This window comes from Akebia trifoliata, unplaced genomic scaffold (assembly GCF_017979445.1).
Source record: "Akebia trifoliata isolate Shusen 1 unplaced genomic scaffold, ASM1797944v1 Contig00984, whole genome shotgun sequence".
Classification (NCBI taxonomy): Eukaryota; Viridiplantae; Streptophyta; class Magnoliopsida; order Ranunculales; family Lardizabalaceae; genus Akebia; species Akebia trifoliata.
This window is the reverse complement of record NW_028237395.1, coordinates 1-13,377: the sequence shown is the minus strand read 5'-3', so window position 1 is coordinate 13,377 and position 13,377 is coordinate 1. Positions and strand designations below refer to the sequence as shown.

At 37.2% G+C, this 13,377-nt stretch overlaps 1 protein-coding gene and 1 pseudogene across 2 annotated transcripts; both read right to left on the bottom strand.

The window, feature by feature from the left end:
• Positions 1-702: 702 nt before the first annotated feature.
• Positions 703-6,981, bottom strand: LOC147380792 (MAP3K epsilon protein kinase 1-like; annotated as a pseudogene). Its single transcript, XR_015175094.1, has 4 exons — positions 4,775-6,981; positions 2,787-3,152; positions 2,558-2,694; positions 703-1,866 (listed from the first exon to the last, which is right to left on the bottom strand). The product of XR_015175094.1 is annotated as an MAP3K epsilon protein kinase 1-like (transcript).
• Positions 6,982-9,775: 2,794 nt separating this feature from the next.
• Positions 9,776-11,183, bottom strand: LOC147380791 (monodehydroascorbate reductase-like). Its single transcript, XM_086431233.1, has 3 exons — positions 11,037-11,183; positions 10,825-10,950; positions 9,776-10,099 (listed from the first exon to the last, which is right to left on the bottom strand). Exons 1-3 carry the CDS (start codon positions 11,181-11,183, stop codon positions 9,776-9,778), a joined length of 597 nt encoding a protein of 198 aa, XP_086287359.1.
• Positions 11,184-13,377: the final 2,194 nt, after the last annotated feature.

Genomic DNA, 13,377 nt, shown 5'->3' with positions numbered 1-13,377 from the left:
GACGATTATCAATAACAGTGCCTATAAGCAATTCACTCAAATTAGCAAGCAAGATCTATTTTAATTGCATTCAAATACTACAAACATAAAAATCAATAAAATAATAATAGCCTCTTAAATCAGTTCTAGGCCATCAACACTAGAAGTTGTGGTGTTATTTTATTTTATTTCTCAAAATGACCCCGTTTGTCTTACATTTGTGATAACTCTCCAAACTTTTTCTGGTATTTTTCTAATTTTTGTAACTTTAGGTTAGTCTCTATTCTTCTCATTTTTTTTTAAAAGCACATTTAATGTCATTATTCTTAACTTAGAGGACAACAGTGACCATGGTAGCAAAACATTGATGCCTGTAAGTGGCATAATGATGAAGGAACAAGACTCATTTAGCCAAGTCAACCACAAGGTTTCGATGTTATGCATCTTTTTAAATAATAAGGGAAGTATGCTTAGAATTACTAAAGCATCTTCTTTTTTGCATTAATTATTTTCTTAGGGGCTAACCATACATTTAAAAGGTATGTTGTTGGCTTGTTGGATACAAAGCATTTCTAGAAACAGCAAACCCTTGAAAAGCTTACAATTCAATTTTCAGCCTTTGAACCGTGTTTTACATGATTGGATACATTTGTACATACATTGTCCACAATTGGATCGACCCCAAATCCCGTTAGGGATGATTTTCTGCATTTCAAGATTCAATTAACCAATAATCATAAGACAAAACAGAGAAGACCTTCCCATAGGTATGCCATAAAAAATGGTTAACCTACAACATAAAAACACTGGGTGCAAAATTTGATGCATCCACCTAGGAATTAGGATATTTCCAGTCAAAAGTTGACACAATCAGATGATTACCATCTGATATATTTCATTTTTGCAAGCAAATACTCCAGAAGAGGACAATTGATAAGACATAGAATCAAAAAATCAGGTCATAGTTAGCACAGGAGATTGAGTGGTTACCCCCCACACAGAAGATTTGATGTATATTGGAGCTTGTGGAAGAAGAGGGACGGATGTGTCTTTCAGAGGAAGGAAAACTTATCTTTATAAGCTCTTTCTTGAGTTTAGTGGAATCTTCTTCGAGGATTTCTTAAATGTGTGTTCGAAGAGGGTAGAGGGTGTTATGCTAGTCGGCAAGGGTTGAGGTTTGGCTTTTGACTTCTGTTTTTGTTTTTTGTTTTTTTTTTTTGATAGACCGGTCTTCTCAATCACCTGACTTTGCATTCCTCTTTCTATTATTTGCAATTGATAAATTTTACTTACCAGAAAAGAGAAAAGTGGTTGCTCCCACACCCTTTCTCTACTTCTGCATTGCACGTTCCACTATGCTATTGATAAACCATTCCGACAGTCTACTCAATTGAATATTTTTAAATGAAAAATGAGACATGCTCAACAGATAGAGACGAGAGATAAAAAAAAAGAGACAAATGATAGGTAGGTAACTTACATGATAATTTTAAAGAATGGCTCCAATATGTGAACAAAATGTTGTTCTGGACAGCCTTGGAAGAACTTCACCAATTTGTGAACTGCTTCCTTCTTCAGTAACGCTTGCTCTAATTTCCTACTGTCATTATCATGTGCCAAGCAAACTGCAAAAGAATCTAATGCAGTTACTGACCACAGCTCATCATCCAGTAACTTCAAGTACACATCCAGCCCACCATGGACCCTTAGTTGCTCCCTCGAATTACGGGATGCATGGACCATATCGCAGAGTAGAGGTAATGCGTATTGTTTCAAGGGTGAATTTGACATGATGAAATGCATTAAGTGTGGAATAATCCTGTTTTCAGCAGCTTGCTCTTGTCTCCTTTTGTTCATCTTGCACAGGTTGAAGAGTGCATTGAGAACCTTCAACAATAGAATTTATTTAGTCAGACAACATACTAAAATGGGTGGGTCACTGACACAACTTTTCTCAGCTTAAGTCAAAACAACCTCTCAAAAATGAAGTGATGACATTGTTTATGCCTTTTTCCACCTTGGCATCTTAGCCAAACTTCTTTTATATTATAGCCTCTCATTCCAATTCAACATTCATAATTCAATTAAATAGGTCACGAGTTGGATTCCACGCCAAAAATTACTCAACGGCACAATAAGCTTCAAACAAATAGCTTTCACATCAATATTCAAAGAATTCAGAGAGAAACTAGCATATCTGATTAAACAAGAAAAGGTAACAAATGTATACACCAAATGTTAGGTGATAACACTTTTCAAGTGATTATGTAGATGCTAGCTCGAACAAAAGTTTGCAAATGTATCGATTAAAAACAAACAACTAAAAAACAAGAAAAAAAAAGGTAATAAACAAAAATTAGCATTTGTATGGAAAAGAACAATAAATGCCAATGGTATGTTTCAGGATAGCTTACCTATTTACAATAAGTTAGGTTTTTCAAAATATTTTAACTTTATATATTAGAAAAAAAGCTTTGAAATGCACACATACAAACACAAACTGGAAATGTTGCAAGTAGTATATTTATTCCCTGATGATTTTTGGGCTAGGAACAAAGCGCAAATCAAGAAGACTCACTTCAAGATGTATTTGAGATAAAAGAGCCCCTTCTTGGAGTTCAAGGTTTGGGATCAAATGTTTGATTACATCTGCTCGCTGAAGATTTTTTATAGACAATTTGGGTCGATAGACAAATGATTGATACACTTCAACAACTGTAAGAAAATAGAAGCAGCAACATCATATGGAGTCAGAATCATATAGAGACGCTGAACCTTTATAATACCGAGTGAATTTCCATACAAACCTTCAAAAGCATAGGAGGTTCAACCCTATGGAACATCTGAAAAAGACGACTAAGCAAACTTTGGGTACACATGAAAGATTTTACAGTTGTGTCTGCGTGGGTAAATTCAAGGAAAAGTTCTGCCACCTTTTCAAGATAATCCCTAGCCACATCAGTGTTGAATGTTGATATGGGAAAGCAACCTGGAAGATGTCGCACCTGCTGGTCTAGCATTTAGGACACCCGAATCTGTCTGAGATGCAACACTCGATGTTGAAGCAGCTCTCTTAAGAGATATCGGTGGTCCCATCTTCTTATTTGCTATCTTATGCGAAATTCTAGGCATAGAGTCAAGATTTCCATTTTCTCTTCCACGTCCCAAAACCTCTACAAAAGCATGAATGATTGGTTTAGCATCATTCTATCAAATGAATAAATGATGTGGCAACAAAAAAGCCCACCTGATTTTAAAGGATAATTTCTCTTTTATACAACATTTTGAACAACCAAGGAATAGCATATAAGAAAAATGATCCAAAAAAGGAAGAACATTTCTTTTCTTGATAGGCGAACAGAATTTATTAGAAGAAAAAGAGAATGTCCAAAAGAGAGGATGAGATATCCAGCCCAAAAACAGAAAAAGAGCAAAAAAGATCCGACGAAAGCACAAGCCCAGCACAGCTTACTCCAGATTACATACCCTATCCCATCTTACAAGATAGTCTTCAAAAAGCACTCCTCTAAACACCTTAAAAAGGAAGAGCATTTCTAAAAAACTCATCAAGAATATTATGTTACCAGTACATTAATAGTACCATGGTTAGACTTAGATCTGAAGGGAGTTATCCTCGTCCCAACAACAGGTTATGATTTTAAGGTCAGAACGTATCATGTCATTCAATGTTTTAATTGCACGAGGCGTATCTGAGGTGGTTTTCCATCATGAAGGGAAGCAATTGTTGAGAGGGAAAGAAGCGTATGCTTCGATCTTCCAAGGGAAATAAAATATAAACAAAAAATTGCATAAAAACCATAAATAAAATTGAAAAATGAACGAACCATATAAATAAAAAGCAAACAGGAAAATTAGTAATCTTATATTTCATGATTCAACTCGATGATAGACAATTATGAGCCAACACCTAATATATGTAGACATCATCAGCAGTAAACAGTTAAAAGAATCTATACTACGTATCAAGCAAACTCACCAAGTTGGCTCATTGTCCAGAATTCGCCTATACTATCAACTCACGAATATATATATATATATATATATTATAGATGGTGCTCAAACTTTTGATTTAAGGCTTTGCTGATGGTGATAAAACTGATGCTCTCAAACCACAGTCTTCTCCCTACACATTTGACACACTATATATTCATCTTCACTCCACACTATGCCACCTCACCCTCTTAACTGAACTCTTCTATAAAATACCATCCCATGTTCTTCTCTAAGGAGGGTTCTCCCAAGTCCCAATGATAACATGACATCCCTGACAAGTTATTTCTGTTTAACTGAAAAAAAAAAAAAATACATATAACTTTCTATTAATCTTTATAATTTATTTATCCAAAAAACATTACTTGTTATAATTTGATCTAAATTTTCATTTTAAACATGGTTGTGGAGGGTAGGATGGGAAAAGAAAAAGATAAAGAAAACAACTGCCCATTTTACAGTGTAGAGTCAAGGCTTAAGCATCAACGTGCCTAGAGGCTTATATATCAACCTGTTGAGGCAAAAGTGTCACATATTGCAGTCAAGATTTGAGCCTCAAGACACAACCCATTCGCCTCACCTCAATTCATTGCAAAGGCACCTCAAGGGATGCTTTTTAAACAATGGCTTCAATATCATCTTATCAGCAAAGTGATGAAGTTAAAATGTATAAACTTGAAGTTGTATGTATGTATATATATATATATATATATATAGCTTTGTATTAACATTTTTGTAACAACAATACAAAGTGGCCAGAGAAGAGAGACACAAAACCGATCACCTGCAAATTCTGCCATCAAGAAATCTAGTTCACCATTTGTTTTCCTTTCTGCAGATGCATGTAGCAGAGGCAGTATACTTTCATGCCTCTCCAATCCAGAGAGGTGGCACACATAGTCAAGATGACCAGAGAAATGATGAGAAGGAGGTTCCTCGTCTAACAAGCTAAGAAGAGGTCAAACTTGATCTTGCTGAGAAACTAGTGTATTAGGGAATCCATTTGATGCAAGTTCCATTTGTTTTGGAGGTTTATCAGTAGATATCCTATTATTAGCAGAATTAATAACTCGTTGCTGTCTGAGAACATCAGCTTCTGCTAGAGAAGGATCGGGCTTGGAATTAGTTGCCTTTTCATTGATGGAAGAATTCTGGATGTTATCCAGACTTGCTGGTTCTGGCAATTTAGAAGCTACTGAAGTCTTTATTACAGCATGACTTGACAACTGACGCCTATCATTACCTGACCTCTGGGAGTGGGAAGATGAAGCACGTGATGGTTCCAATGTTTCAACATACAAGGGGTGGTCAATGCCCCCATGTCTAACCTTAAGCAGATCAGTTTGACCTAAACCAGAAAGTGGTGTTGTTTCACCCTATATTGTAATAGGATAACTAGAATCTAGTGGGCCAGATCGTGACCGTGGAGCAGAACCATCTGTTCCACCACCACTAGATATAGAGGCTAGTCGAGTTGCCTCAGTCAAGCTGTGAAGGGTGTTGATGAGCCTAATAAGTATTCCATTCTTTGCAGCAATGTGACAGAAATCATTTCTTGGTGTTGAACGCTGTAGCATAAATACCTGCCACATACCATCAATGGCAAGATGAACAATTTCCCTGGAGGATAAGCTCGGAGTAATACAGGGGACAAAGGAAATAAATGAAATTCTGCTACTGCACATCCCTATAATTGTGCATCAAGAGGAAATAAAGAAATAATTATGGCATCCTCACGCCTGACCTACTTGTGCCATACACGTGCAAATGCAAAATGTATAACTCGAGACCTACCATTGGTCCAATAACTCCCACCAAAGACAATCATATTTTGAAGGCAATCCCAATCATCCAATACACAGACAATCAAGAAAAGGTCTATAAAGCCTAAAGGATATGACCTTTCAATGCATCTATTCCCAAAGAAGGAAACCTCCTAAGAAAATTTGCACAGGGCCCAGATTGCCAGTATGTGCCACATGTAAATCATAGCATCATCAAATTGGAAATCAGGCGTATCAACTTTCCAAGTATTTTTCAACATAAAATTGCACATAATATGGTACGAGTGCAGTACAAACTTGTATTTTGCATAATCAACCTCTAGAAAATCAACCAAAACAAGTATTCCATAGCAAGCAATGAACATTTGCAGTGTCAAGGATCTGGACAGAAGAAGCTACCATAATTTCCAACACAACTAATTTATGGAGACACAAACCACAAGACCAGGAAATACATAGGGGAAAAAAATTATAAACCTCGACTGACAAAGTAGTTGCAAGAAACAAGCTGCTTGCATACGAACTTCACGGGGACGATCAGGTACCGCAAAAGCTCATCACAAGATGAATCTAAAATTAATTTACAACGAAAACATTTATATTGTTCCAATTCCAAACTGCACTGAAGAAAAAGAAAAGTCCAGTTACTGAGGATGAGGATAATCACACATCTAAATGACCTCCTCAAAATTCCAAACCCACGAGCACAGTCACTAGGTGAAAATACTCTTAATTCGACAGCCCAAAACCGTCGAATTTTCCACAATTCGACAGCCTCACAAGTCGAATTGGGCCTTATCGAAAAAAAATTTGACACGTGTAAGCCATAGAAAATATTTTCGTCCGTCTTAAAAACTGTCGAAAAAATAAATTCGACAGTTTTGAACCATAGAAAAAAATAAATTCGACGGCTTTAAACCGTCGAAAAAATAAATTCGACGGCTTTGGATCGTCGAATAACATTGAATCATAAATTCGACGGCTTAGAACCATCGAATTACTGTAACGCTTAATCAGAGGTTATTTCTTTATAATCTGCTTCGCTTTTATGTTTTTTGGGTCCACTGTCTACATCATGAACCAACCTCGGCCGATCTACCTCGTTGATTACATCTATTTTCACCCACCTTCGAGAAGAATTTTAGAATAGAAATCTCAAGTCTCATAATGAGAGCTTGGAAAGTATATAACCCATAATAGGGGAATGGACATAAATGCCCTTACACAGAAATAAATCATATAAACCAAACAAAAATAATAGAAATAAATACATATAAACCAAACAAAAACTAATCATCTATCCTAATATTTCCAATACTCCCCCTCAAGCTAGGACAAATATATCAACTAGGCCCAGCTTGACGAGATGAGAGTTTGTGACAGAAGGTCCAATAGACTTTGTAAGCATATCGGCTAGTTGATCTGAAGAAGAGACAGATTATCTTAAATGCACCAGATCTAACTTTCTCCCTGAGAAAGTGAACATCAACCTCGATGTGCTTAGTTCTTTCGTGAAGGACTGAGTCAGATGCAAGCATTATAGCAGACTTGTTGTCACAGAACAAAGAGGAGGAACTAACAGTAGGAAATCCCAACTCTGTTAGTAAGGATCTAAGCCAAAGAAGCTCACATGTGTCAAGGGCCATAGCACGATACTCAGCTTTAGTAGAGGAACGAGAAACCACACTCTGTTTCTTACTTTTCTATGAGATAAGATTACCGTCATAGAAAATATAGAAACCAGATGTAGATCTCCTATCTGTAAGAAAACCCGCATAATCAGCATCAGTGAAACATGATAGATATGGCTGAGCAGTAGATGAATAAAATAAGCTTAGGCTAGGACGAGACTTCAAGTAGCGAAGACGATACACGGCATCAAGATGAGAGGTGCGCGGAGCATGCATAAACTGACTGGCTACACTAACTGCAAATGTCAAATCCGATCTAGTGTTAGTCAGATAAATCAAACGGCCTACAAGTCTCTGGTAAGATGAAGGATCAGATAAAAGTTCCCCAAATTCAGCATAAAGGCGGTGATTCTGATCCATTGGGGACGAGACAGGACGACAACCAAACATACCAATGTCATGAAGAAGATCCAATGTGTATTTTCGTTGAGATAACGAAATACCATGACGTGAGCGGGCTATCTCTAACCCCAAAAAGTACTTGAGGGAACCTAAGTTCTTAACCTCAAAAGCACTACCCAACTGCCTCTTAACTCTGTCAATCCACTGTGCATCATCTCCAATTACTATAATATCATCCACATAAATCAAAACAATGGTATTACGACCATCTACTCCTCGTCGAATAAAACAAGTATGGTCAGAGTGGTATCTAGAAAATCCCATAGATAAAATGACCTCAAAGAAACGCTAGAACCAGGCTCGCAGAGATTGCTTTAGACTATACAGAGATTTAAGAAAGCAACATACTTTCCCAGAATACTCCCCCTAAAGACGAAATCCAGGAAGGGGGTCCATATAAATGACCTCCGTCAGATTACCATTGAGAAAGGCATTCTTCACATCAAGTTGGTAAAGAGACCAAGAATGACAGGCCGCTAAAGAGATAAGTAAATGGACAGTAGATAGTTTAGCTACAGGAGCAAATGTGGCTCCAAAGTCCTTTCCGGGAGTTTACGTAAATCCCTTAGCGACGAGTCGAGCCTTATAGCGATCAACTATACCATCTACAAGATACTTGACTATGAAAATCCATTTACAACCAACAATCCGCTCTCCAGAAGGAAGAGAAACAAGATCCCATGTGTGATTTTTCTGCAATGCATCCATTTCAGCAGTCATGGCTCTAGTCCACATAGGATCACGTAGAGCCTCAAAAATAGACCGAGGAATCCGAATAGAGTCTATGGTGGCAAGGTAGGCTCGATAAGAAGGAGAAAGACCCTGATAAGAAACAAACTGGGCGATAGGGTGATTAGTAACACACCCTCGCTTACCTTTGTAAAGTGCAATAGGTAAGTGAGTCAATAATAGAGGGAATAGGTGGAAATGTAGAAGGGGATATACCTGAGTCCAAGGAGGAGGTTGGCAAAGTTTGAGAGGGGGGCGACGAGAGTAAACTTGTAGCGGCAGCGGCAAAGATAAAGATGGAGAGAAAACTAGAGATGGTACTACTGTTGGAGAAGAATCCTGCAAAGGAGAAGAGTCTTGCAAAGAAGATGAAGTACGAAAATATGGAACATTTTCAAAAAATGTGACATCCAGGGAATGAATAGTACGATGAGAGATGGGATCATAGCACCGATTGAATAGCCACCCAAGAATAGTGCAATTATCAATTTCGTATTGTTCAAATTTGGGATCAATAGGGGGTGGCTTAGGAATACTACCTAACAGCCAACCAGTTTTTCCTCGACTACCCAAATAAAATCGTACAGACCGAGACCAGCTCTGAAAGTTACGACCATTGAGTGGGGCATTAGTGATACACTGGACAGAGAAATTAGCCTCAAGAGTGGTGGTAGAGTCCTTAGTTTTGTGAGTTGAAGTCATTGTACAATTAGTCCTGAGTTTGGATTGAAGGGAGATCTCCCGTATTAACACAATTCCACCAGTACAAGAAAAATGGAAAAAAACAAGTTTATAAAATCAGATTAACTTACATCAAAAGCATTAGAGATTAATTCCCTTAAGAAGATATCTTTGTTGCTGTAAAGAGAGTTGATGAGAATATCCATAAGACGAGAAACCTCAGCTTGGAACTCAAACTTCTCTGCATTACTGCGAAGAAAGCTTGAGTGATGCCGCCTATAAATGGGGTGGCTCACCTGGTGTGTAGGTTGCAACAGGCCTCTCATACTTGTCTTATTCATTCTTAGTTAAAATCACATCTAAAATCATCTAAAATTCTTAACTAAAATATCAAACAGAAGCCAAGACAATTAACATACCTTATCTCTATTTCTACCCCCAAATACCATCTCTCAATGCAAATATCATTATGTTTATTCTGTCTCGAGAACAAAATTCTCAGATCTTACACGCAAATGTAAGACCTTCCTTTGTCAGTTGATGCACATCCTCAACTGGAGGTTGGACCTTTGCAACCTTGTCAATGGCTTTATTTTCTTCAAGTGTACCAATTTCCAAGAATGCCCCCACTACCTTCCCATCTTCAATCCAATATGATCCGAACTTGGGCTTTGGTGATGCTGGATCACTGTCTCCAAACAGTACTGTGTCCCTCATATTGTCCCCGTAGACCTGCCATGACAGATCGAATGAACGAGAATAGAAGTATGGAAGGTAGTCATACTCGTCAATCGTCTTCCCTTCTTCACTGGCCTTGATAGCCTGTATGAATGAGAAATGTTTGTTTGAGAAAGTTATCATGACCTCTAGACCCAAAAATATGTTTGGGATTATATTTGGAATGATCATTTATATGGTGGTGGTGCAAGATCTGCTTCTTATTAACCATCATGATATGGTAACATTACCACGGAGGATGGTCAGTAAATAGGTTCATTTAAAGGACACAGAATCAAAGAAAATCATACCTTCACAGCTTGCTAAGAGGGAAGGTTGCTACATCACCCACAGCATACACATTAGAAATGCTAGTTTTGAAGAAAGCATCAGTTTGCAATCAAACGTCACATCGTAAATTTAGTGAAAACCATCAAAGTATCTTTATTGCATACATACAGACAGAATTAAAGATCAAAGCAGTCATAGTAGAAGAAATAGATGAAGGAATATGACAATGTTGTCAAGTAAGATTATGCAGCTTTGCTTTCAAGCACTCTTGACTACATTTTTGACAATCAAACAAAATGATATCTTCATAGAATGAGTGTATAACAGATGTGAGGATAATTATTCAATTTGAAGGTTCAGAGAGAGGCTACAAATGCTTTTAACAGCTTGGATTTGGAGGTAAATAGAACAAGTGAGAGGGTATTACTACGAATAAGGAGAACATTAAAAATTGAACAGAAAAATTTAAGGTCTTAAGCAAGAAATTCCTATATTATAAATTAAAAGTTAAAACTAGAGGAAATGGAAGTTCAAACTACCTTAATTCCACCTTTATCCTCTTCAATCTGGCCCTTGAATAATGTTGTAAATGGTCTACCACCAACACCAACAACAACAATGTCAGCATCCAACACTCTCCCATCCTTTAGTTTCACTGCCTTTACCTGAAACATAGCAACACTTATTTATGAAAGACACTGTAAACAAAATTGAACGTTAATATAAATTGCTTGGATGCTGAGAAACTAACCTCTCCATTTGCATTGGAATCAAACCCTACAGCTCCAGTTCCCTTAATAATTTTGATTCCTTTATTAGCATAGTATCCTTCATAGAATGCAGCTATTCCAGAAGTGAAAAGCTGAAGCACTACAAGAAAGCGATCTATGTCAAACATACATTATCTTTTACAAATCATGTAAGATATAACCTAGCAAATACACCTTAGAACAGAACTCCAAATCTTAGCAAACTAAACTGGAAAACAAAAGAAACTCAAAGATGAGGAAATTGATACTCAAAACCATTACTAATCAAGATAGATCTATCAAATTTGATAAAACAACAAGATTTACCACAGAGAATGACTGCTAACAAGATCAAAGACCCACGATTTCTCTAGGATCCATCCATGGTGTTAGGGTTTGTGCTCTATCTCTTTTAAAGGTGGGAAATAGAATGATAGATCTCTCTCTTTGAACAATTTTTTTAACTTAGGAAAAATATAAACCCTAAAAAGATAAAACCCTCACTTGAGTTTGATTCGAAGAATAAGAGGAGAAGGAGAAGAGGAAGGCGGCGACTGAATCCATAAAGTGCAGAAAAAATATGATTAGAGAGGAATTTCAAAGAAAGCCCTATGTTGAAGAGAAACGTACCTGGAATGGCGATCTTTGAAGAAAACCCTCAACCTCGCACGATCGTGCGTATTAGGTCAAAAAAAAACTTCAAAAACCCTATGTTTGACGAAGTAAAACAATTGTTCAAATTTGTCTTCCACGACGACAACAAAGTTGAATGAAAACAGAGTCATCTTTCATGGGACGACTGATGAAGGCTGTTTGCAGAACCACTGCTTTGGTAAGTCATTAATACCGCTATTTAGACGTCGCTATTTGCCTCTTATGACGAAGTGGACTATTCGATTCCACCAAATCACACATTTGACACAAAACCCAAATGCATATCTTTTATACTTTCCGCTCAGAACACCAAGGACTACCAAATTTTTTAGGTATGGAGCTTTTGATAATCTCCATGACTTCACATCACTATGCTTGGCCTATGTATGGGATTAAGTTGAAACAGAACACTTCGTAGTACTATAGTCTATCAATACAAGTCATAACAAAAGAGTGAAAAGTAACCCAGGGACTCAAAGTACCTTCGGAACCGTAAGACCATTAAATTCTGCATCCATTTTTTTCACACAACTCAGAATGAATACCACCTCTATCTATAAATGTCTCTAAAACTACAGTTTGTATACCACATCAATTGACAAAGGGAGAGTGGGAGAGGTGTGTGAAAGAGTGGACGGGAGAATGGAATAAATTTTAATTTCAGATTCTTGAGATTCGTGCATAATGAATCGATAAAGAAGTAAGTGGTACTTCTTAATAGTAGATCTAATATATATAAATATAATCGGGGCAGGATGGGGTATATCAAAACCATCCCTGCCCCAAAATTGAATCGATTTTTCATTTGTACTACCATACCGCACCGAACCATTTAAAAGTAGAAAAAATCGACCCTATAAAGGAAAGATTTTTCATTTCTACTCCCATACTGCCCCGAAACCGTCTAAAAGTGGAAAAAATCGACCCTATAAGGGCAGGTCAAGGCGGGGAAAATTAAAGCAATAATAACAAAAAAGTATGGCACATTTCAATGATTAAGTGGGATAATAAAAGGAAAATCATAAAAAAACAGCAGCGATATGCAACAACGATCCAGCATTTGTTGTTAAAAATTTAATGTGGAGAGTATTTATATGCTTTAAACCTTGCCTTTTTAGGCCACATGACTTGGCCAATGGTCTCTTTTTTCTACTTTAAGCAAATTTTCATGATTCAACATTTCCCCAAGGGGAAAAAATTCCATAATTTGCCCAACCCATTTTCACATGAACATGCCTCAACCGAAACATGCCCTAATGATAGAGCATGCAGAGAAAACCAAAATACTGCAAAGAGTGTTCAATGAGAAAGATCTTAGATAGCATGGTAAGGCAAAAGCAGTAAAATGGACCCATGGTTTGTTGTTTCAGACAAGACTTACCAAATGCAACAAAGATGAAGATTAAGTTGATAGTTATTATAATTTTTGAAGAGAAATATGTACCGAAAAAAAAACGGAAGACCTAGTTGTGATTTAAAGAGAGGAGAACCAACCTTATTGAGAGTACGGACTGCAGCAAAACAAAGCACCCAAAAGGGTTGGGGGGGGAGGGGGTTGAGTGTTGTGCGACCCTCTTATATTCATAGTTGCGCCATCCCATCAAATGGACTATCTAATTTCCCCTGTCAACATGCCACATGAAAAGAAATACAGATGTTCTATCAAACGGGGGGTGGGGAAGATATATA

Bases quoted from the DNA above. Each gene is read 5' to 3' on its own strand.
- LOC147380791 (XM_086431233.1), bottom strand. From the start codon at position 11,183: ATGTTTGACATAGATCGCTTTCTTGTAGTGCTTCAGCTTTTCACTTCT. The intron at 10,951-11,036 runs GTTAGTTTCTCA...GCTATGTTTCAG, and splicing joins ATTCCAATGCAAATGGAGAG to GTAAAGGCAGTGAAACTAAA. The intron at 10,100-10,824 runs GTAGTTTGAACT...TCATTCATACAG, and splicing joins AGGATAAAGGTGGAATTAAG to GCTATCAAGGCCAGTGAAGA.